At 44.7% G+C, this 22,671-nt stretch overlaps 1 protein-coding gene across 1 annotated transcript in view; it reads right to left on the bottom strand.

Moving 5' to 3' along the window:
• FNDC1 (fibronectin type III domain containing 1) overlaps positions 1-22,671 on the bottom strand; it is a 205,760-nt gene that overhangs the window by 5,360 nt on the left and 177,729 nt on the right. Inside the window, exon 17 of the mRNA XM_088474480.1 lies at positions 6,933-7,012. Coding sequence (XP_088330606.1) covers positions 6,933-7,012 — 80 coding nt within the window. The remainder of the gene's footprint in view (positions 1-6,932; positions 7,013-22,671) is intronic.

The raw sequence follows: 22,671 nt of genomic DNA, 5'->3' as shown, positions 1-22,671 counted from the left end.
CCTTGCTAAATGCTATTCTTCACCACTTATGAAAAGACGCTAAATAGCAGCAATTGAGAGCATTTAAGCACCCCAAATACCTTCAGCAGGGCTATTCGGGGGTATCCATAGTGATCTCCCATGTCAGTGCATGTTTTGGGGGGTATCAGACTGATTTCCCCAAATCTGACAGGACTTTTCGCCTGTATGAGTTTCACCGGGACGCGTTTTCGCATCCTTTGCAATTGAATAGGGAGAAAAGTGGTGACGAACGCGATACTTTTCTGGAGGCAAAACGAGCGATGATGGTGGAAAGTGCACCATGAAAAAAGTCCGGGACTTTTCGCCGGCAATTGAAGATGCCCCTATGTGGCTGCTGGCAGCTGTAGTCACTGTGTGTGATGCTGACATTTCAATACACAGATTACACACACTGCTGCATTTGTGCATGCTGCTGGGGGCTGTGGCTAACAGAGTGAAAGACACTCTGGTCAGCCAATCAGCAGCAGCACATAGAACAGCCCCATCCCGGCTCACTACCAATGGTGCTGCTCTCAGTGAGTCACTGGCTGCAGGGCTAGGCTGACTGCATGTGTGATGCTGAGGGCAGGATTGGGTCTAAAGTGACGTGCTTTACAGGACCTCTCACATCACAACCATCTGACTCGAGACATAAGGGGGAGGAGCAAGGTTCAGGTGCGGTGGCTTGCATCGCTCGCCACACATTTCTATTCCCCCTCTATGCCCATGTGGATAGTAACATGGGTAGCTGACCATCCCTGCTGTAGCGGTCACATGGTTGTGACATCAAACATGGATGTGGGGTCATGGTGACACAATTTGTGGCACCACAATCCCAGCACTTTTCAGCTGAACCTCACCTCTGGCATCTCAGCGTAGCAGTAAAGTAGTTAAGTACACTATATAGTTGATATTATATTTTACATTTTAATCATGACAAATGTCCCCTCTGACTTTTAAAACTTATGCATTTGTACTGTATATCTAAAGACAAAATTAGAAGCATGTCTTTTTTGTACAGTATTTTTAATAAAAATATATGTATTAAGTACAAAGCATGCTAATGTAACACACAAGGTGCAGTAGTGGCAATCATATAATACCAAACGCATATAATGTTCACAATTTCATACTAAACAAATGAAAATGACCACCAAGAATTGCATGGAGAAGGCAGGGGACAGGAGAAAAGATGTATTGCAGCTTGTCAATTTTATTTACAGTAGATGTCCACAGAGTCAGAGCAGGGCTCTGTGCTGCACTGGGCCAGTCGCACCCCCAAACACATGATATCATGATGGCACACCAAGGGGGTGGGGCCAGAGGCGCTACAATACTAGAAGTAGAGCACTGCAAGGAGAGTTCCTAGGATGCTCCAGGGAGCTCTGCAGTAGCTCCACCAGCAACAGTGTTCCATTCCAGGCACCTTGCAAGCCAAATGCAATTGCTTTGGAGGAGTGACAGTGACGCCTCCAGGGGAGAGTGCAGTGATGCCGCCATGGCCCATGCGCGCTGCACCACTCGCCCATCTCTTGTTATAACCCTGGATGGACACCTAAATACAACTACTTATTATTTCCTGAGCCTCGAGGTTTATAACTAGTCTTACAATCTCTACAGAGTGATTCTTTTTTAGGTCTTCACATTGTTCCATGACTGCCAAAGGGAAATCAGGGTGAATTAGGCCATGCCACTATCTACCCTGGTCCATACAAACCATTTCAAGTGGTGTCAAGCCCCGGGTCTCAATTACAGCAGTAAGCCTGACCATTGCATACAGCACAAGCACTGAAAGTATGCTGCTATTACATGACACCAGATGAACTGCACAGTGCACACCATAACTTCACAGGTGTTATACATATCCTTCAGGCACCATATAACAGAAAGGTATTCAGCCCCTCTCCTAAAGCACTACAGGCAGAAGACAAGATTAATCAGCATGATTAATGACACTCTATAAGATCTTCTTACTCACATACCAGTCTCTGAGTTTGATTTTTAGTTAGAATATTAAGGTAGAATATTAAGGCAGTGGCGGAATTACATGCGTCAATAGAGGCATTTGCCTTTGGGCGCCATCCCTGAATAGGGATGTCTGACCTCCTCCATTGTCCCTGGTTCCACATTATACACTCTAGAGCAGGATTAAGTAGGGACTCACACTGCACATGTCCAGTCCTCCCTCTCCCAGTGTCCCCTCAGTGACTGGACTCAGCCCAATGATGGATCTCCGGCATGCAACGCAAGTCACAACCCACCGCACATAAAAGGGACGAGTGCACAGGCTGTAGTGCATGGCTCCTAACTTCTGTGTTGACTCCTCCCCCTTATATGTTTAGAGGGGAGACCTGTGTTCTCTGATGTGTGTGTCTGTGTGTGTCTGTGTTTATAGGTTTGTGTGTGTGCACATTGTTGTTGAGGTGGGGCTAGTGAATGCAGGGCTTGTTTGGGTGTTGGCAGTAAATCTAGGGTGTTTGGGTGCTGCTGGGGTGTTGATATTGAATATGGGGGGCAGTGTGTGTCACTGAATTTCTTGACTCAGGTAATAAATACTTTTACTAGGATTGTTGCTTCAAGCCAATTATAATGCATATGCATGTAGTCCTCTCCAATCTGATGGTATCAACAATTGATATTAGATACATATCACCATTTGTATGGGTTTGGAGGCCATACAGTGCTTGTAAATCAACAGACTCCTATGTTTCATTTTTCAACTTTTGTCTTCTTAGCACCGTCGTTTGCACCAGCAGCTAAGTTTTATTGTAGGGCAGCATTTTTGAGGATCTTCTGGACATATATTCTGTGTGCAATTGCGGGTGTATCTGCTTGCGAAATGCTACATTACAGTGTCAGCGGCTATGGCGGGGGGTGGGCACCAGATTATAACTTGCCTCCAGGCATCTGGGATGAACTTACGCAACTGAGTGAAGACCTCATAGTATACAGGGAAAGCCTTTTCTTACAAGAAAACCTGCTCTCAGAACAATATATCGTACATATCGTATAGGGTGTATGACCGATCCGTCATTCCCGGATCCTGTTCATTAAATAGTCCCATATACTGTGCTGCACAGCAGATGGGACGATTCAATGAGTGACAAGGTGTAGTTAATAGCAGTATGTAAAGATACATCCCGCCATGGTACGTCGGATCGTGCAGTGTGTACCGCATCTCTGGGTCGCACTGTATGGTGCGATCCAGTTGCATCATGGGATATAATATAATGCTCAGGTTAAGTATTATGTCCCATGATCTGGAACATCTGTACTTATTGGCATAATTACAGATATGTTAAACCTTCAGATCATAGATTCAAATTTAACCATTCATAGAAAAAGCACTACAATCCAAATAATTTTGAAGGTGTACTCAAACCCAAATATTGAAGTTGCAAGTTTCAGTTCTAAACACATTTACTGTACAAATTTGCCATTTACTGTATGAACCACTAATCAAGAGAAAATTGACAATTGAAAGCAGGCAAAAATTACAGGAAGACAATGAACCAAAATGATGGTATAAAATTTGTTTTTTTAGACAATCATTGGACAAACCTTTTTAAATTAATCAAATACATTTCACTGAAACCCATCCTGGAAATCATATTAAGAAAGTTGGAGAATTACAAATCTTAGTGTATAGAGGGCAGGGGCAAATGCAGGATTTCCTGGGGTGAGGGGGCATGGGTTCTCGTACGTACGTACATATATATTTATTATAATAATCGAAAAAGCATATCTGCCTGTCAGTCTTTTTGCCCTTTATGCACAGCCAGAGTTTTGGACCTAGCTCCACCAAATTTGGCATTGTGGTGTAAACTGACCAGGATTAGGTTTTTGCCTAGGTTTGAACTTTGTCAAGGCCACACACTGTCACACAATCACTAAAAATGGGGACACTCTTAATTTACACAGGTTCCAGGGTCGGCTCCAGTGGAAATTGACAGTCTGCCAAAAACCTGTGAGAAAGCTACAAAAGTATTATTTTAACCTCAGTCTGAGCAAACTTGATAACTCATGCAAGGCCATATTAAATACAGAGCCTCTGTATATGCATACTAGAGTGTAGCTGGAACTTTGTGAGCCACATAGCAAGATCTTAAAAGGGCCCCCCACAGGTAAAAAAACACATACATTTGCTCCCACACAGAGCCCATTCATGTTATGCCACACAGACCCCATTCAGATTATGCCACACAGAGCCCATTCAGGTTATGTCACACAGTAGGACCACTTATACACATTATGCCACACAGTAGTAGAGCCCCTTATACATTATGCCACACAGTGATGCCCATTACACTACACAGTAATGCCCTTTAAACATTATGCCACACAGTAATGCCCTTTACAGATTATGCCACATATTAGTAGTGCCCATATAATACATTATTCCACACAATAGTAGTGCCCCTTACACATTATACCTCCCAATAACTCACCTCCCCATGTCCCTCCAGCAACCTTTACCTCCCCCTGTGTGCCATCAGCAGCCAGCATGGGTGGATTTGGGGACCGGCCCGCCAGCTAATTACAGCTAGCACACGGCAGGCAGTGGCAGACATGGACAAACAGCACCTGCGCAATTTGAATCTGGCACCAGGTTTGAGTCAATTAGAGCTCGCGGTCAGGCAGCCAATCAGGAGCCACCACTGCTAATTGGCTGCCAGTCCGCAAGCTCTAGTTGCCTCGCAACTGGTGGCGCTGTCTCTCCATGACTGCCTGCCAGTACGCTAGCTGTAATCAGCTGGCGAGCCAGCACCAAATCAACATTGCTGACACCCGGGCTCCCCTCGATGGCCCTGACTGGACCAGCCCACCTTGTGTGCATGACTGGGTGCTGGGGGCACGACGGGCCATAGAGACAGCTCAGGCACCATAGCAGCCGCACGCCTTGGACCCACAGTGGTTACACCACTGTTTGCAAGCATGCCAGCACACAGTGGGGCGTTTTTTTCAGGATCAATGGAATGGGGTTATAGGCAATGACAATGTAAACAAATAAAGGCTGCAGGTGTACTTCAGGGTTCCGTCTTCATCCCGGGTAATGACGGGTATCCCAGCTAGTATATTATATACACACAAACCCATACATACAGACTAACACATTCATACACATATATACACCCTAACACATACATACACATTCATACACATATATAGATACATACATACATACATACATACACACACACAAACACACAAGGTCGGTGCTAGGGTTTTCGGTGCCCCCTGCAAACTATAAAATTGCACCCTCCCATTTTTTATAAAGGGACAGCATGACAGAATGTCGACCAACATCCCTGGTGGCCCAGCAGTCACTGGTCCCGACGCCTGCAGCAGCTTCACTGCGGCTACCGGGCCCAGGCATTCATGTGACATTTACTTCTGGTGCAGAAATCTGATGAAGCAGCGGTTTGGGTGAGTATTTTCCACCCAACCCTAATCCCTACACCTAACCCTCCCCCTAGTGCCCTTCCCTAACACCTCCCTGCCACTGCAGCCTAACTATAACCTCCCCTTAGTGCCCTACCCTAACACCTCCCTTCCATTGCAGCCTAACTCTAACCTCCCCCTGGTGCCCTACTGCCACTGCAGCCTAACTCTAACCTAACATCCAACTAGTTGGCTGGTTGGAATGAAAATCTGGTAACGTATGGGAGTAAATGAAGATCAGCAATATGCTCCTAAATGCCAGAAAACAGATGAAAATGGTTGTCACACAAGTTTGTTAAATGTTTGATCTAAACAATTTGTTTAAACAACAGTTTTTGTCCATTTTCCAGCATTTGGGAGCAAATTGCTGATTGTCATTTGCTTTCATACCTTACCAGATTTTCATTCCAACCAATCAACTAGTTGGTTGGTTGGATGTAAGTTGGTCTAGTGTGTGGCCAGCTTAACACCTCCCTGCCACTGCAGCCTAACTCTAACCTCCCCCTAGTGCCCTACCTTAACACCTCCCTTCCATTACAGCCTAACTCTAACCTCCCCCTAGTGCCCTACCCTAACACCTCCCTTCCATTGCAGCCTAACTCTAACCTCCCCCTAGTGCCCTACCATAACACATCCCTTCCATTGCAGCCTAACTCTAACCTCCCCCTAGTGCCCTACCATAACACATTCCTTCTATTGCAGCCTAACTCTAACCTCCCCCTTGTGCCCTACCCTAACACCTCCCTTCCATTGCAGCCTAACTCTAACCTCCCCCTAGTGCCCTACCCTAACACATCCCTTCCATTGCAGTCTAACTCTAACCTCCCCCTAGTACCCTACCCTAACATATCCCTTCCATTGCAGCCTAACTCTAACCTCCCCCTAGTGCCCTACCCTAACACCTCCCTTCCATTGCAGCCTAACTATAACCTCCCCCTAGTGCCCTACCCTAACACCTCCCTTCCATTGCAGCCTAACTCTAACCTCCCCCTAGTGCCCTACCCTAACACCTCCCTTCCATTGCAGCCTAACTCTAACCTCCCCCTAGTGCCCTACCATAACACATCCCTTCCATTGCAGCCTAACTCTAACCTCCCCCTAGTGCCCTACCCTAACACATCCCTTCCATTGCAGCCTAACTCTAACCTCCCCCTAGTACCTAACTCTCCCAGGGGCAACTAAACATAACCGGCAGCATTCTGAGAATGTCAACATTTCACATAGTGACTTTTCAGATGTCGACATTTTGAACATGTTGCCATTCTGAAGATGTCGACATGTCGACATTATGAATGTCAGCATGGGAAGTGTAAACATTGTCACTGGGTCCCACTGCATCCAACTGAATATAATTTAAATATAAATGATATGCTGTAGTGTAATATAGTATATAATAGGTTTATGTTATACTTTGCATCATGTGTATCACACTCTCCTTCGGATCCAAGAAAATTGAAATTTATATATTACACTTTTGTATTAGTTCATACCTGATTCTGTAACATATGACACGGAGGGGCTCACAGGTCCAAAGCCATGTGGATTTTTTGCCTGGATTTTGAAGTAATATCTTAAAAAGAAGAAATAAATAAAAAAGAAATTAGGAAACTTCTGTAGCAAAGTTAAATACAATTAGGCAATCAGTGATCATGTGATGCAGAATAAAACTGGTTTAAACAGCAGGAACTAGGGCTGTTTTAAATATTAAAATTGGAAAACATATTTACAATAACAACAGATAATATATTATCTAATAGTATCTTAACACATCACCAGTAATAAGGTAAATATGAACACATTTTGAGGACTAAGGGGTCTATTTACTAAGCAGTGTTAGGAGATAGAGTGAAAAGGGATAAGAAAGTGATAAGGTGCCAGCCAATCAGCTCCTAACTGTCATCTAACAGGCTGTGTTTGATAAACGACAATTTGGAGCTGATTGGCTGGCACCTTATCACTTTCTTATCACTTTTCACTCTGTCTCCTAACACTGCTTAGTAAATAGACCCCTAATAATTGAAGATAGACACACACAATAAAAAATCGGGGCTTCAGGCCATGAAATGAGAATCAGACTAATAAGGTCAGGTATTCGGATTGCGCTTGAGCTTAGAGCTTTCCCACTTGCTCCTATCTGCAGCCAATACACAATCAGAATATACTGTGTGCACACAGGCTAATGTATTTTTTTCACATTTCATTTGGCCAGACCCACATGAATTGACATAAAGGGGCAGGTCCTGGCTCAGCACAACATAAACCTAGTGAGACTTTTGTTTTTTATTACAATGGCCATGCAGCCTTGGCAGTGCTACATCTTTCCACACAGAGAAAAACAGCCCACACTATGGGGCTGATACCGAGTTGGCAGCAAAGAAAAAAAATAAAAGAGGTACCTTGGATAAATCATATTATATTTGCAAGGGTGCCAATACATTTTTTAGAAGTAAGCTAGGGCACACTCCTTTCATTCCTAATGCCGGGCATACATTACCAGATAAAATGCCTGTCAGCCTGCAGATATCACGGGCATGCACTGCGAGACATCTCACAGTATACTGGCCCCGACATCTGCGCTCCTCCCCCGCCTTCCATGGGAAGGAACAGGGGAAATGACTGTCTGTCGGCCGCGGCTGGGCATACACTGACGACATTTTAACTTGCAGATATCGCATCAGACGGGCATGCTGGACGATCCGGCATGCCCTACCAATCGGTATTTAACCGTCGGTCGGCCACACACACACTACAATTATCGGGGAGATCCGCGGATATTGGGCGGATCGGCCCGATTATTGTAGAGTGTATGTCCAGCTGCCACGTCTTTTGCTGCAGTTGTGTTTGTATCTTCAACAAAGAGACAATAACAAACAATAGGCACTAGTGGTACTAATATACCTCAGACAATAAAATGATGTCACTATCCAGCTACCTGGAAATGAGGAGCTGGACCTCAAAAAAGAGACATAGATTAAAAAACAGTACAAGGAGCGCTGTCTGTAGATAGTTAATAGAATTTATAAAATATCAATAATAAAATAAAAAATACTCATAAAATATCCCATAAATGACTAATCATGTAATTCAGCAGCAAGACGTCTACAGATGGTGCCAATCAGTTTAGCTATTGCATAGACTTGGTAATGGAAATCAAACAATAAAAACCAACCTACTGTAAATGACTAGTAACCTTTTCTAATACAGTGCTAAGTTAGCAGTATATCACAGATTCCTTTGATAATATCCAGTTAGTTATATGTTAGTAGTAGGATGGTTGTTAGTATAAAGCCAGTCTTTCAAATTGTTACTATAGATATTAGAAATGTGGAAGGAGCTACCGCGCTCAACCCCTATATACGATGTGTGTTCGTGTATGTATATATGGACAGGCTAACTCTAGTTTAAATGTATAAGTCTGTTTATTGGTTAAGCACAGTGTTAACCTCAGAGCTTACACACCTTACAAATGTCATAGGTTAATTATCCAGTAAGTACAACTAATAAGTTGTTGCCAGTGAGGCGTACTACACAGTGTGTAGACCCTGTAGCGTGCTTAGCCAGTATAAAGTCCACAACAGAGAGCGACGTCCCGCTGTGCTGTTCTAGGGGGAACATTTACAGAGATGGTCGTGAAGGTGGAAAAATATATAAATGTAAAAATTTTAAAGAACCAATCAAAAAAAAGGATGAAAAAAATAAATAAATGTCAGTTTGCAGCGGCCACAGTTTTACCACATGAACACCTCAGTCGCAGTAGACTCTTTGCCTGTTCAGTGGTTCTGTGCTTTGCCTTGGGATTTCACTGGTTGCCCCTGCAATAACTTATTACAATACTCTGCAATAACCAATAAACATACTTATACGTTTAAATTACAGTTAGACTATCCATATATACATGCATGAACACATATTGTATATAGGAGTTGAGCGGGTTAGCTCCTTCCATTTATCTGTTTATTGAGAGGACTAGGGAACTCTTTCTTATCTGGCTGCGGCACACTCTGCAACAAATCAAAGTCATCCTGTGCGCACGGTACTGAACTACGTTATTAATATTATAGACAGGGCCGTAGTGACGGTGGTGCGGCCGGTGCCTCCGCACAGGGTGGAATCCTCCAGATGCACCGGCCACACACTTTCCAGCACCGGAGGTCTGCAAGAAGAGACCTCCGGCAGTGGTGCGCGGCGCATGAAGAATGTCGGCACTGGATCCTGCCCGCCTTCTACCCCCTGGAAGGAAAGGTAAGCGCTCAGGGGGAGGAGGGGGGCGGAGAGGGAGCAAGAGGGACGGCAGTGCTGCACAGGGCGCACTGCCATCCAGATACGGCGCTGATTATAGATATTAGTAGTCACTCTCTCCCAGTATCCAGTCACTGGTCATATAATCAGAATAACTAGAGCAAAGTAGTTGTAATGTCTCAACAGAGAGATCACAGGCTCAATCGTCCCCGTATGGAGCAGTATTTTTCTGGCTATGCATGGCTGATTACCTTACATACTCTACACTGAGTCAGTTGACACTGGTGCTGCGATGCGCTGGATATTTCCAGTATGCAGCGTTACCGTGAGTGTCCTGGGGCATTGAAAGTATCGTGCCTCTGATGCTCACATAGACGCCGGGAAGTCACCACGCGGTATAGAGGTCCTGGGACCAAGGTGGAGAGACTGTTTCCTCATGCAGACGTTTCTTTTTAGAGGAAACACTCTGTTTGTATCTTGCTAATGTATCATCGGACACACCACTGAAACTTGGTATGGCCTCCAGCGGGGTATGCAGTTGGGAAGCCGGCGGACGTAATCCCGATGGCTGGCTTCCCGCCTGCTTTATCCCGGCAAGGGTTAAATGACGCCTGTCATTTTACCGATGCCGGGAGAACGGCGCCCGGCATCCCGATCGAAGAGATGCTGGGTGCCGAGCGTGGACAGCCGTGGGGGGGGGAGGGTTTGGTTTAGGGCTTCAGCGGGGGACTTAGGGTTAGGCACCCCCCTGGGAGGTTAGGGTTAGGCTAGGGGAAGGGAGGGTCAGGGTTAGGCACCCCCCTTAGTTTTAGGCGGCAGGGAAGGGGGGGTTAGGTATAGGCACTTAGAGGGGGGATTAGGGTTAGGCACTGGGGGGAAGATTAGGGTTAGGCACCCCTAAGGAGGGTTAGGGTTGGGGGGGAGGTTAGGTTAGTAAATACTTACCTAGGAACGATCAGAATTTTCAGCCATGTCGGGCAGCCGCTGTCGGGACATGCGTCCGGCGGTAATTCATACCGATTCCTCCAGCGGCATGCCCACGTCGGCTTCGCCACTACCCTGTTATCTCCCAGGCATGCCCACTAAAATTGACATACTCTGCGTCCAACTCTGTACTGCATTACTGAGCGCAACAATCAGAATGCATGCGCTGTGGATCGCAGACACATGTGTGGCAGCAACACTGTTCTGGATCTCTGCACATTTTAAATCGGCCCCACCTATAGTGCAACATGGCTTTACCAAGGTGCAAATTGTTTCTGCTGTGCTACCAACTTTGAACTAGCACCTATGTCATACTTGCCTGCACTCCAGGAAGTCGCGTGAGGCTCCCGATTTCTTGTGTAGCCCCCTCCCACACCCTCGAAAGTGTAAACAGATTTCCCGCATCCCACCCACTTCCTAGTGAAGTGGCCAGGATGGGGAGATTTTACTAGGAATTCACGGGTCTGTCAGGAGGGGGCGGGGCTACAAGACACAAATTGCGCCATTTAGCTCCATCCCCTCCTCGCGGACCCTCGAATTGCGGTCTTTTCCTGTTGTGGGCGGGGCCTAATGATGTCTACAGTCCAGCCGTGCCCCCCAAAGATGTTTGCAGAATCTCTTCTCCGGGCTGCTCACGGGGAGGAGTTCTGTTAAGTCGGCAAGAGTTACCTATTATGCTGACACATAGATTGTTCAGCCTGGAGGCTGCTTAAAACCAGGCAAGGTACAGAAAATCTGCATCATTTAAATATATAAGTAAAGAGATAAGATTAAAAACAGTGATAATACTCTTTAAAAATGATGAAAAATAAGTGCTCCCCAGGGATGCAGAAGGTACCCATGAGGATGGGTCGTCAGCTCTGTGCATAAGTAAGGGAGAACTGTTTCCAATATAACAATTGGAGGAGTATAAGCATTTTAAACTACTTCTGGTAACGTGTTTCCTGGTTATTTAAACTACAAGTGTCCTTGCAATACAAAATGAATATATAGGAAAAATGTAATAGAAAGGTAGAAGATGGAAAAGATTTAAACTAAATAAAATCTAACTAGAATTTGTGAAATAGAATAGGAGTGCGCGACAATCTTTAAAACAATCACATAGAAAATGGTAAAATAATCAAGATACTCAATGATGTGCTAAAATACGGTCAAACATCTTATAGCTGCTTTCATGGCAGCCCTCCGAGACAGATGGGTTTATGATTGGCCTTAAATCCAAATCTACTAAACAGTCTCTGACAGTACTCCAGCAACTCTCAGATTATTAGTCACATTCTGTCATTTCAGACTGTTATTCCTCACACTGGAGAAGTTCCATTTGGATGATGTGTTTACATGAAATCAGTTCAACTGTCTGCATTTTTGTTAGGAATGGGCCAGTTAGCTAAGTTCTTTGAACAAAGTGAACAAATCAATTTTTTTCCATCTTCATTATTGTTATGTTATTTTAGTTGACTGACGGAGAGATGGAGACATATAGCATACCGCTACAAGCAAAACTTGACAACTCTGTACTGTGTATTTACTGTGTTAGGGGGACCTGGCAACTTTTTCAGTTATTACTAGACTTGCGGCTGGTGGAAAGCTGGATCAATGAGCAAAAAGTAAGTGCCAAAATATTTAGACAATTATATTTTATCATTAAGACAGATGTCCACAATATGAGTTATCCAGTCCCCCTCCATAGCTTATTCTCCTCGTTCAATGCTCACAGCTGTTACCGCGTTACTCTAGGCTCTGTTCATGCTCTATATTGCATGAATTAAGTCACAGCACATCTACTAGCAACTGAATGACCCAGCTTTCAACCCGATGTGCTGAAAGATCTAACATAAATGTTGGCATATGCCTTCACACAAGTGCAAAGATGTTGAACCAGGCCCTGTAAAACACACACTTTATTAGCACAACCATCTACCAGTTAAGGCTATATTGATACTGCATACAATTATGTTATAATGTTTAAATATTTTCCATTCTTCAAGCCAAAATTAAAAATACATTAAATCATGAATCCCACTGCAACCTGGGACACGTGTTCCTTACCGTGCCAGTGACAGCTGACTGCAGTCTTTCTGTATGAGGAAATCACACAACGTGGCAGGGGCTACTAGCTAGAATTGCAACTCCTTGTTTTAGTAACAGTTTTCTCTCCATTTAAAGAGAAACACAAGAATAAAACAGTCTTATGCTATGTGGCTTACAGTAGTAAGTCTGATTGTGATTCTCCTGTCAACATCCAGGATATAAGTCCATGGAAGAACTGTTGGCTCTGCATCACCACCTCCTGGCATAAGGAACACTTCTTTTAAACCTCAACTTCCCAAACAATTTGCAGGTGCATTTACCGCCACACTTTGTAAATCACCTATACAAATATGAATGGTATAATGTTCTTTAAATATAATTTGTAAGGTCTGTTATGTTTTGCAAAACTAAAAGACAGTTGTTGTCAGCGCTTGTCCTCACACACACAAATGTATATTTAAATTGACTAAAAGTATGATGAGGCATTAGTTCATGTTTATCAATTATTAAGCTTACAGCCCCTGCTAATAGCATATCTATAATGGGTGCAGGGTGTGCAGTACACATGGGTCCCTAGGTCCAAGGCCTATACTTCTGTCCCTGCACCCACAGACTACTATGCTTACCTCTGCCAAGTCTGCCGCTACTCGGCAGCCAATGCTTATGGGCATTTTATATGTTGCTTCCTATGGCCTCACTGTCATCAGAAACAACCACAATGCCCACTCTGGGCTCATGTGGAAGGACTGCAGGCTCTATCAGTGGGAATGTCAGCCTATTTTGATAAATAGAGCCATGCCTGATGTTCTAGGATCTGCCTACTTTGGAGTGGCTGTGTGTCTCTCCTGCCTCCCTCTCTCCTGGATGATTTATCAAATCTTGGAGATAAACTGAAGAGAGATAAAGTACTAACCAATCAGCTTCTGTCATTTTACAGACTGCGGGCCTTATTCAGCAGTGCACGTTAGTACACTGCTGATCGCAGATTCCCGCTCTTCGGGAATCTGCACAGGCGCCAGACCCATTCTGTGCATGTGCAGAACGGGTCTGCGAGGCTGCACGCAAATTGGTAGCAGACTGTCAGTGATTGACAATCTGCTGCCGTTTGTGGGCAGGGAGAGGGCGGCGATGACCTCTGTTTGCCGAAACGGAAGCCTGTTGCCGCCATTGCGAGGAAGGGAAGGGAAGAAGCCAGGATCTCCATCGGGTGACGGAGATTTACTGGCCTCTTCCTGTAAACTGCCGGACGATGGTACGCAGATTAACTGATGCTGCGTTGGACAACGCAGCTCGGTTAAGTAATGCACAGGAGGCGCGATGCCTCCTGCTGCATTACCATACCTGCAAGGGTCGCAATTGCAAAGCTGCCTGAGTGCAGCTTTGCGATTGCGATCCTTACAAAATCAGGCCCTGTGTTTAAAAAAATGACAGGAGCTGATTGGTTGGTACTTTAGCTCTCTCCACTTTAGCTTTCTCCAAGCTATGATAAATCCTCTAGAATGTTTGTATTGCTATGAAATGTCTTCCTGCTTGCTGGGACAGGTGGGTTCTCTTGAATATATTGCATTATCATCTATTGTTCAGCCCCAGAACTTCAGTTTCCCTGTTACCCTTTTTAGCTTTAGGATTGTCTCCTGGAATGTGGGTGATCTTAATATCCTGGTTCAAGCAGGAGGCTATGCTCCCAGATATTGTTGTTATCCAGGAAACACACTGGAACAAGGCCCAGGGAATTGCTCTTAGGGGTCCTTGGATCCGGGAGTGTTGCGGCGTCCCGGACACCGGCCATCACTTACTGGATCCAGTGCTGCTGGGGACCCAGCCAACGGGGCAGATGCACCAAACGTGATGTCACGTTTGTCGCAGATTTTTAATCTAGCCAATATAAAGGGGTCTCTGAGCACAATCTAGTGCCAGAGTATAGGCTCACAACTATACTTCAGCATTCCTCATTCCTGACTTCGGCTTTGTTCATAACCTGTTTCAGTCTCATTCCTGGTACTGTGCTTGATATTCCAGTTTTTGACCTTGGCTATTCCCTGTGACCTGTTTACGTTTCATCCTTGGTACCACCCTGTCCGTTTGGTCCTGACCCAGCTCGTCGACTATGCTTTCCTCGAACACTGCTTAATCCCAGAATACACCAGCACCTGTATTAGGGAACATAATCTGAGGGTTGCAACCTGCGTGTCGGACGCAACTAAGACCAAACCTCCTTGCGGGGGTCCCTGGCGAATATTCGCTGGCATGTTAGACTCCATTCCCCAGTACTAGGTCTCGCCAATCAAGAAATATGGGTTAGCATCCATTATCAATTCAGGAATTGTGACAGAATATTCTGGCCCAAAACATATATGCTGCTGGTAATCCGTCACCGAAAGAATTGCTGGAGCACCTTCTTGCCAGAGTTGAGAAGAAGGAACAAGACCAGGCACAGATTGCAGTGCTTGCAGACACTCATGCAGCGGGTTGATATTGCACAGGTACCGCCAGTACTACCTGCACCGCCTCCCGCTGTGTCGATGCAAGCTGCAGGAGCTTCAGCCCCATTAAGGACTCCTAATCCCTCAAAATTCGACGGAGATCCTAAGAATTGCAGGGGGGTTCTAAATCAATGTTTGCCCCAGTTTGAGATCGAAGCCGCAAATATTCCCACAGACAGGACGAAAGAGACATACATCATTTCCTTGCTAAGTGGCCAGGCTTTGGCGTGGGCTTGTCCACTGTGAGAGAGGAATAATCATTTGGTTAACAATTGCACCAGTTTCTTGGAAGCCTTTAAGAAGATGTTTGACAAGCCTGGACGCGTGACCTCGGGGCCATTCGCAATTTTTTGTCTGAAGCAAGGTACCCAATCCGTGGGTCAGTACGCCATACAGTTCAGAACTATTGCCTTAGAGCTCAGGTGGAACAACGAAGCCTTGGCTGCCTCTTTCATGCAAGGCCTTTCAGAACGGATTAGAGAGACGAAACAGCATCCAGAGATCTGCCCTCATCCCTGGTGATCTGATATCTCTGTGTATTTGGATGGACCTCCGCCATAGAGAAAGGGCTCAGAAAAGAGAACAGTCCCGCCGCTACAGCTTCAAGCTTGCATCTCCCCTCACGGCTCCAGTAGTTCTGCAGGAGGAACTGTGAGAGAGAAGGTTCAAAAATAAGCTATTGCGGAGAACCAGATCATCTACATGCTACAGGCCCTAACCAATCTTGAGATGGTCAGGTAAGGTGCATTTCAACACACCCCAAAAAAATCTGTTCCAATTTTCAATTGATGTGACCCTATTACTAGAGCAAACTCTTAAGGCCTTCTTAGATTCGGGTGCTGATGGCAATTTTTGTCACTGCTCAAAGGGTCAAGGAGCTGGGAATTCCTAGTGTTCCCATTCAGACTCCATGTCATTGGAGTAGATGGAAATAAACCTCCTTCAGCTTCCATATGCTTCCAAACTTCAGCGGTCACCATGCAAGTCAGCACTTTCCATAAAGAGTTAATTTCTTTTTATATACTCCAATCAGATGAATGTTCGATAATTCTGGGTCTTCCATGGCTATGCAAGCATGCTCCCACTCTGGACTGGAACAAACCCCAAATCTTGTCCTGGGGCCCTCAGGTGTCAGGTGTTTGCCAGCTATCAGACCTCCATATGGAATTATCCAGAATTCGACTGTTTCTCTGGATGATTCTCTTTAAACATCCTATCAGTCTTTTCAAGATGTTTTCAGTAAAAAGGCCGCTGAGACTCCCCACTCATCGAGAATGGGACTGCGCAATTGACTTGGTGCCTGGAAAAATGCCTCTTTAAGGAAGAGTCTACCGATTATATTAAAGAGAATCTGGAATGGGGTTTTATCAGAGAGTCTAAGGGTCTCATTGAGACCCAGTCACAAGCACCGATGTGCTCGCAACCGGGTCGATGGGTAGCCCTGTGCGTGCGCAAGCCCCGGAGCGAGAGAGAAACTCTCTCGCTCCGGAGCTCGCCACAAAAGGGGCGGCTGTCGATGTTGATCGACAGCTCGCCCCGTTTTGTAGGCGGGCCCGGGGGGTGGTTTCCAAAACGGAGGCGTTCCTTGAGGAACGTCTACCGTTTTGTGGGCGGCTGCACTGACATCATCAGTGATGTCAGTGGGGAGCTTCCTGCTCCATCAGAGCAGAAAGCTCCCTGGGGCTTGCGGTTGCCGAGACCCAACCTTAGGGTCTCGTCGCAAGCCCCGATGGTCGCGATGGTGATCACCATCACGACCATCAACCTGGTCGGTCGTTAAGCTGTGGGTGGTAACCCACAGCTTAACTAACGACCAGGAGGCCGCACTTCAAAAATGAAGCGGCCGCCCTCAAGCAGAGAGAGCGACCGCTTCTTGCGACCACCTCTGAATGAGGGCCTAAGTACCTCATTCAGAGTCGGTCGTTGCGGCCTCACGATCGTACGCCACCGATGTCCGCTAAACTGCGCATGCATAAAGTTCGCAATGCGCGTGCGCAAGCTAGCTGCTACGATGAGAAATTTCTCTCTCCTTGAACACAGTCAGGTCGGTAGTTTGAGTGACAGAATGAGGCGTTTGTGGGTGGTGACAGGGGAAGGTGCTTGAAAACGGGGGAATGGAGATCCGAACGCAGGCGTGCCTAATTATGCGAACAGCGTTTTATGGTAGTGCATAATTAACAAAGTAGAGTCATGGCACACGTGACATGGGTGGTTTGTACACTGATCTGATAGTAGTGCTTAAGAGAGGGTATGGTCAACCTTAAGCTCTACGACCAGTTCCGATGGTTAGCAATGGTCACGATTAATCCTTATATGGTCGGAGATGACGTGTAATGCGTACGAGAAGGGGGCGTATTTTTTGTCTTACGGCCGCATCCTTCCCTTGGTCGGCCAGCTAACGATCCGATCTTAAGGACGCAACTTGCGAGAGTGCATCATTTGCATATCCGGCCTCTTTTCCCTTACGACCGTGCGGCTGCAACGACCGACTCTGAATGAGGTCCTAAGTCTCCAACCCAAGCGGGACTCTTCTTCGTTAAAAAGAAGGATGGAGGTCTCAGGCCCATATCGATTATTGGGGCCTGAACACCATTACTATCAAGGATTAATATCCTTTACCCCTGATTTCGGAGCTGTTTACTAAATTAGACATTCGTGAAGCCTATCATTCAATCAGGATCAGAGCCGGAGATGACTGGAAGACGGCCTTCAACACTTGGGATGGGCATTACGAATACCTGGTGATGCCATTAGGGTTAAGTCATGCACCAGCCATCTTTCAAAGATTAATGAATGCCATTTTCCAGAACCTCTTGTACAAGTTTGCCGTGGTTTATCTAGATGACATCTTGATATATTCTAAAGATTTTACATGTCATTGAAAATATGTGTGTGAGGTCCTGTTTAAGCTCAGAGAAAAGCAACTGTTTTGCAAACTGGAGAAGTGTAGGCAGAAGAGATACCAATTCCTGCGGTATATCATGTCGGGGTCCAGTCTTCTAATGGATCCGGAGAAGCTCATTGCCATTATTAATTGGCCATGGCCACTTGGGTTTAAAGCGATTCAGCACTTTCTGGGATTCTGTAATTTCTACAGGCAATTTATTAAGAATTACTCATCAACTGTAGCTCCCCTCATGACACTTCCCATGGAAGGGTCAGGATACCAAGAATTGTACTTCTGAAGCTGTGGAGGCATTCACTCACTAAAAGCAGTGCTTCATATCCACGTCTATTTTGGAACAACCTAGCCCCGATTTACCCTTTGTTCTAGAGGTGGATGCTTCTACCATCGGGGTAGGTGCAGTTTTGTCGCAAAAGGATTCTGCCGAGAAGTGGTACTCCTGCGGCTTCTTTTACCACAAGCTCTCGTCTCCAGAGAGAAATTACGCGGCTGGGGATAAGGAGTTACAATTACTAGCAATTAAGCTGGCCTTAGAGGAGTGGTGCCACCTACTGTTACAGTCCTTACCGATCATAAAAACCTTTTATACCTCAAGATGGCTCACTGCCTAAAATACCATCAGGCCCGGGTGGTCGATGATCGATTTAATCTGGTCATCACCTAGTGATCAGGCGACAAAAATATTAAGGCAGATGCATTGTCTCATGCATTTAGTACTTCTAAATAGGAGTTATCTAGCGAGAATAAGCCCATTCTTGATCCAAACAGTTTCTTTGCTGTGACCAACAAAGTAAGGATTCCGTCTGGGAAATCATTCTTAACTCCACAACTGCGCCCTAAATTACTTAAATGGGCTCATGCATTTCGTTTCACTGGCCACACGAAGTTCAGGAAAACCTTGGACTTGATTCTTAGACAATACTGGTGGACGTCTATTAGAAAAAACGTCAGAGATTTCGTAGCAGCCTGTTCCACCTGTGCCCAACATAAAATCTATCTTCAAGTTCCTTGTGGACCTTTACACCCATTATTCATGTCAAATCAACTATGGACCCATATTTCTATGGACTTCATTACAGAATTACCCTCGTGCCAGGGATTCAAAACCATCTGGGTGATGGTGGACAGGTTTCCAAAGGCAACTTATTTTATCCTTTGAAAGGTCTGCCTTCAGCCTCAAAGTTGGCAGACACTTTAACTAAATACATTTTTAGGCTGCATGGATTTCCCAAGAAAATTGTTTTGGACCAAGAGGTGCAGTTTACATTCAAGTGTTGGAGAACACTGTGCAATTGTTTTAATATCCACCTGAACTTTTCCTCTGCATATCACCCCCAGAGAAACGGACAGATGGAATGTGTAAATCAGGATCGTGATAAATTTATCATAATTTATGTCTCTGTTAATCAAGATGAATGGGTCTCTCTGTTACCATGGGTGGAATTCGTCCATAATAATATTTTTCATGAAGCGTCTGGGTTTTCTCCCTTTTTCATTCAGAATGGGTTCTCTTGCCAGAGTTACCCTCATGCCAGTTAGTTCCCATTCCAGTAGTTTGTGACACCATTAGGCGGTTTGTCAAAATCTGGAGCGAAGTAAAGAGGAATCTGTTCAAAATCTCTTTGAGGTACAAATTCTTTGCTGACAGGAAGAGTAGGGGTGTTCCTTTACTGACAAAGTAAAGTGACAAAGTGTGGTTGTTAACAAAACTTTTACGATTGAAGGTTCCTACTATGAAACCCCTAGATTCATTGGCCCCTTCAAGATCCTCCAGGTGATCAATGCAGTGACATTTCATCTGAAGCTTCCACCAAGGTCAGAATTCCTAATGTGTTTAATGTCTCCCTTCTGAAACCTCTGGTGATTAATCGATTCTGGTGGCTCATCAAGAGGAATACGAAGTGAGGCAGATCTTTGACTCCAGGATTTCTAGAGGTTCTGTTCAACTTCTGGTAGATTGGAAGGAGTATGTTCCCGTGGGGCGCTGTTGGGTAAAAGCTTCAGATGTTCATGCCCCTCAGCTTCTTCAGAAGTTCCACTGATAATTTTCTGACAAGCCATTTGTGAGGTGTTTGGTGCCCACCCCTACAGGGGTTAATGTCATGGCATGCCGGACACCTGCCATCACTTACAGGGTCTGGTGCCGCTGAGAACCTGGCTGATGGCGGGCAGTGGGCACACAGTTTCCGGTGTCCACTACTTACAGCCTAGGTCCCCGTCTCTCTCCTTCCTCCTCCTGCAGTGGCTCCGGAACACTGGCAGCCAGGGCTCCAATAGGGAAGCGCGCGCCATCCTCTGTAAAATGTAAAGGGTCAGACGGGCCAAACATGACATCACGTTTGGCATGTCTGCCCCTTTAAATTTTGCAAACAGCTCATTGAGCATTTCCTCCACTCTGAAGCAAAGTTCAAGATTGATTACTTTTAGAATATTCTTTACAGCTAGGAAAATAAGGTTGTAAAAAAATGCGGCCAATTTGATAAAGGCTTGTAGGGCCGAGAATTGTGATTATTAAATTCCACACACGGGAGCAAGCTGTACCTCCGATGAGGACATTATTTCCCAGTTTAAATCATGCTATGATACCTGTTATGCAGCCAGCATGGACAGACCCTTTTTCCATGACTCGTTATTTGGTATTTTTACTTAAACAGAGATGTTGAATTTATATATCACTGAGGTGAGGGATAGCAGAAGTTTTCAAATTGCAGCCAAATAAGTCCCCTTGGCCGGACATCATAATGTTGCCCAATAAATCCCCTTGGCTGGACAGGTTTAGTGGTGTTATAATTTGTTGGAATCTGACATTCTTCATTTTCTCACTAAATTACATAAAACCTGTTTGTCCTTTCAGTGTAGGTTCCACTATTCTCCTCCCGAAGCCTACCAAACTCCTGAGCTAGACTCTTCCTATAGCTCCATTATCCCTTTGAACCTTGATTTAAAATTATAGCCAAGGTGTTTGCCAACCATCTATAATCTATTCCACTGGAATTATTATTTATTCTCATACATTTACAATGCTCCATGCGATAATTTTGTCAATGATGAGGACTTTAGTTCACCACTTCCTATGGTTCATTGAACTTGGCAAGGGTGGCCCCTATTCCAAGCAAGAATTTAAGCCTAATTGGCTGCCAGCTGGTGGTCCTGGAATTGGGGTTCAAAACACAAATGGCCAGGCATTCCAGCATCAGGAAAACAATTAATCTTTTGATAATTTATAATACTTTGTAATAATATTGATGTCAACACTCCAAGGTTTCTGTAAATTAATGCATGTGATCCAAAGATTACAGTGTCTCTTTTGCCACATAAATTCCAAAAGCCATTGTTTTCCCTCCCATGGGAACTACACAGGTATACTATTGCATCATTAGATATATGGATATCACCACATATACTCCTGTGGCTTGAGTTTTTACTATGGCACTAAGAAACTCTTCACATATTCTCTTAAATGCCAAAGCCTTCATGTCAAAAATTCAGATATCATCTAACATTACCCTCTCTGTTCTAAATTCACATTCAGAATGTGTTAGTGGCAAAACTGCAACCATCTCAGTGTGTTTGGCCACTAGAAGGCTCAGAAGTGAGGAGAGCCCCACAATACCTGGTCACTTTCCTGAGGCTCCCACTCCATTCAGTAGAGACTTCTATTCACCCCTTCTTAAAGGAGTGTAGTCACCAATAGGCTGTATCCTCTACACACCCTCTCCACCAAATTTTGTTATACAGTATTCTGCACCTGCTATGCCCCTTTCCTCCTTTAGCTTTCATGGATTAGTAGGGTCGGTAATTTTATGATCAAACTGTGGTACAAACTGCCAGATTCCAGTTGTTTTGCTTGAAATGTCTTTATAGATTATAATTGCTGATGAATGCTTGGTTCCTTGTAGATTTAAACTTTATAAAATGGTTTCTTTTAAACTACAAGTTGAGGTCCTGCATACAAAACAAATATACTGATAAGTCATTAGAAAATCATTAAATCTGATTCTTTTAAGTTATCTGGCTCCTACATCTTCCTGCCATCAATTTGAGGTCATGCCAAGCTATCTCTATGTTAACAGATTGCCTTCTAGAAAAAAAACCTGTTAAATTTACTATTTTTTGTTGACATCAAATGCGTCCTCCTCTCTTTCCTCTGAATATTAACATTTTACTCATTTGTTTCTGCAAAAATTAAGCAGAGATCGCACCCCTAGGTTCAGGCCTATATAAACAGCTTCTTGTGAAGAATACCTGGCCAATTCATTGAGCCTTGTTTCTGTGAACCAGCATTCTGAATCTTCTTCCTTTCTGACATCCTTTCCGTGCTTTAACCCCTGGATTTCAATCAACCACCCTAACCATGTCTCTCTCTGGTTCTGGACCCTTGGCTATTCCTGGACATTACTACAGTATACTTTAGATTCCAGGCTCATCCTCTGCACTTACAGTTATATTACTCCTTTTTCTCTATAAATTGATAATGCAATTTGAATTAACCATTCCAGTATCTGCTAAATAAGTATCATAAATCCTAACAATATATTTATTAAACTATCTATTTTCGCAATAACATTCCCATCTAAAATAATTTGT

This window comes from Taudactylus pleione, unplaced genomic scaffold (genome assembly GCF_031769625.1).
Source record: "Taudactylus pleione unplaced genomic scaffold, aTauple2 ptg000154l, whole genome shotgun sequence".
Taxonomy (NCBI): domain Eukaryota; kingdom Metazoa; phylum Chordata; class Amphibia; order Anura; family Myobatrachidae; genus Taudactylus; species Taudactylus pleione.
The sequence above is the reverse complement of the archived record's forward strand: the minus strand, read 5'-3'. Positions and strand labels throughout refer to the sequence as shown.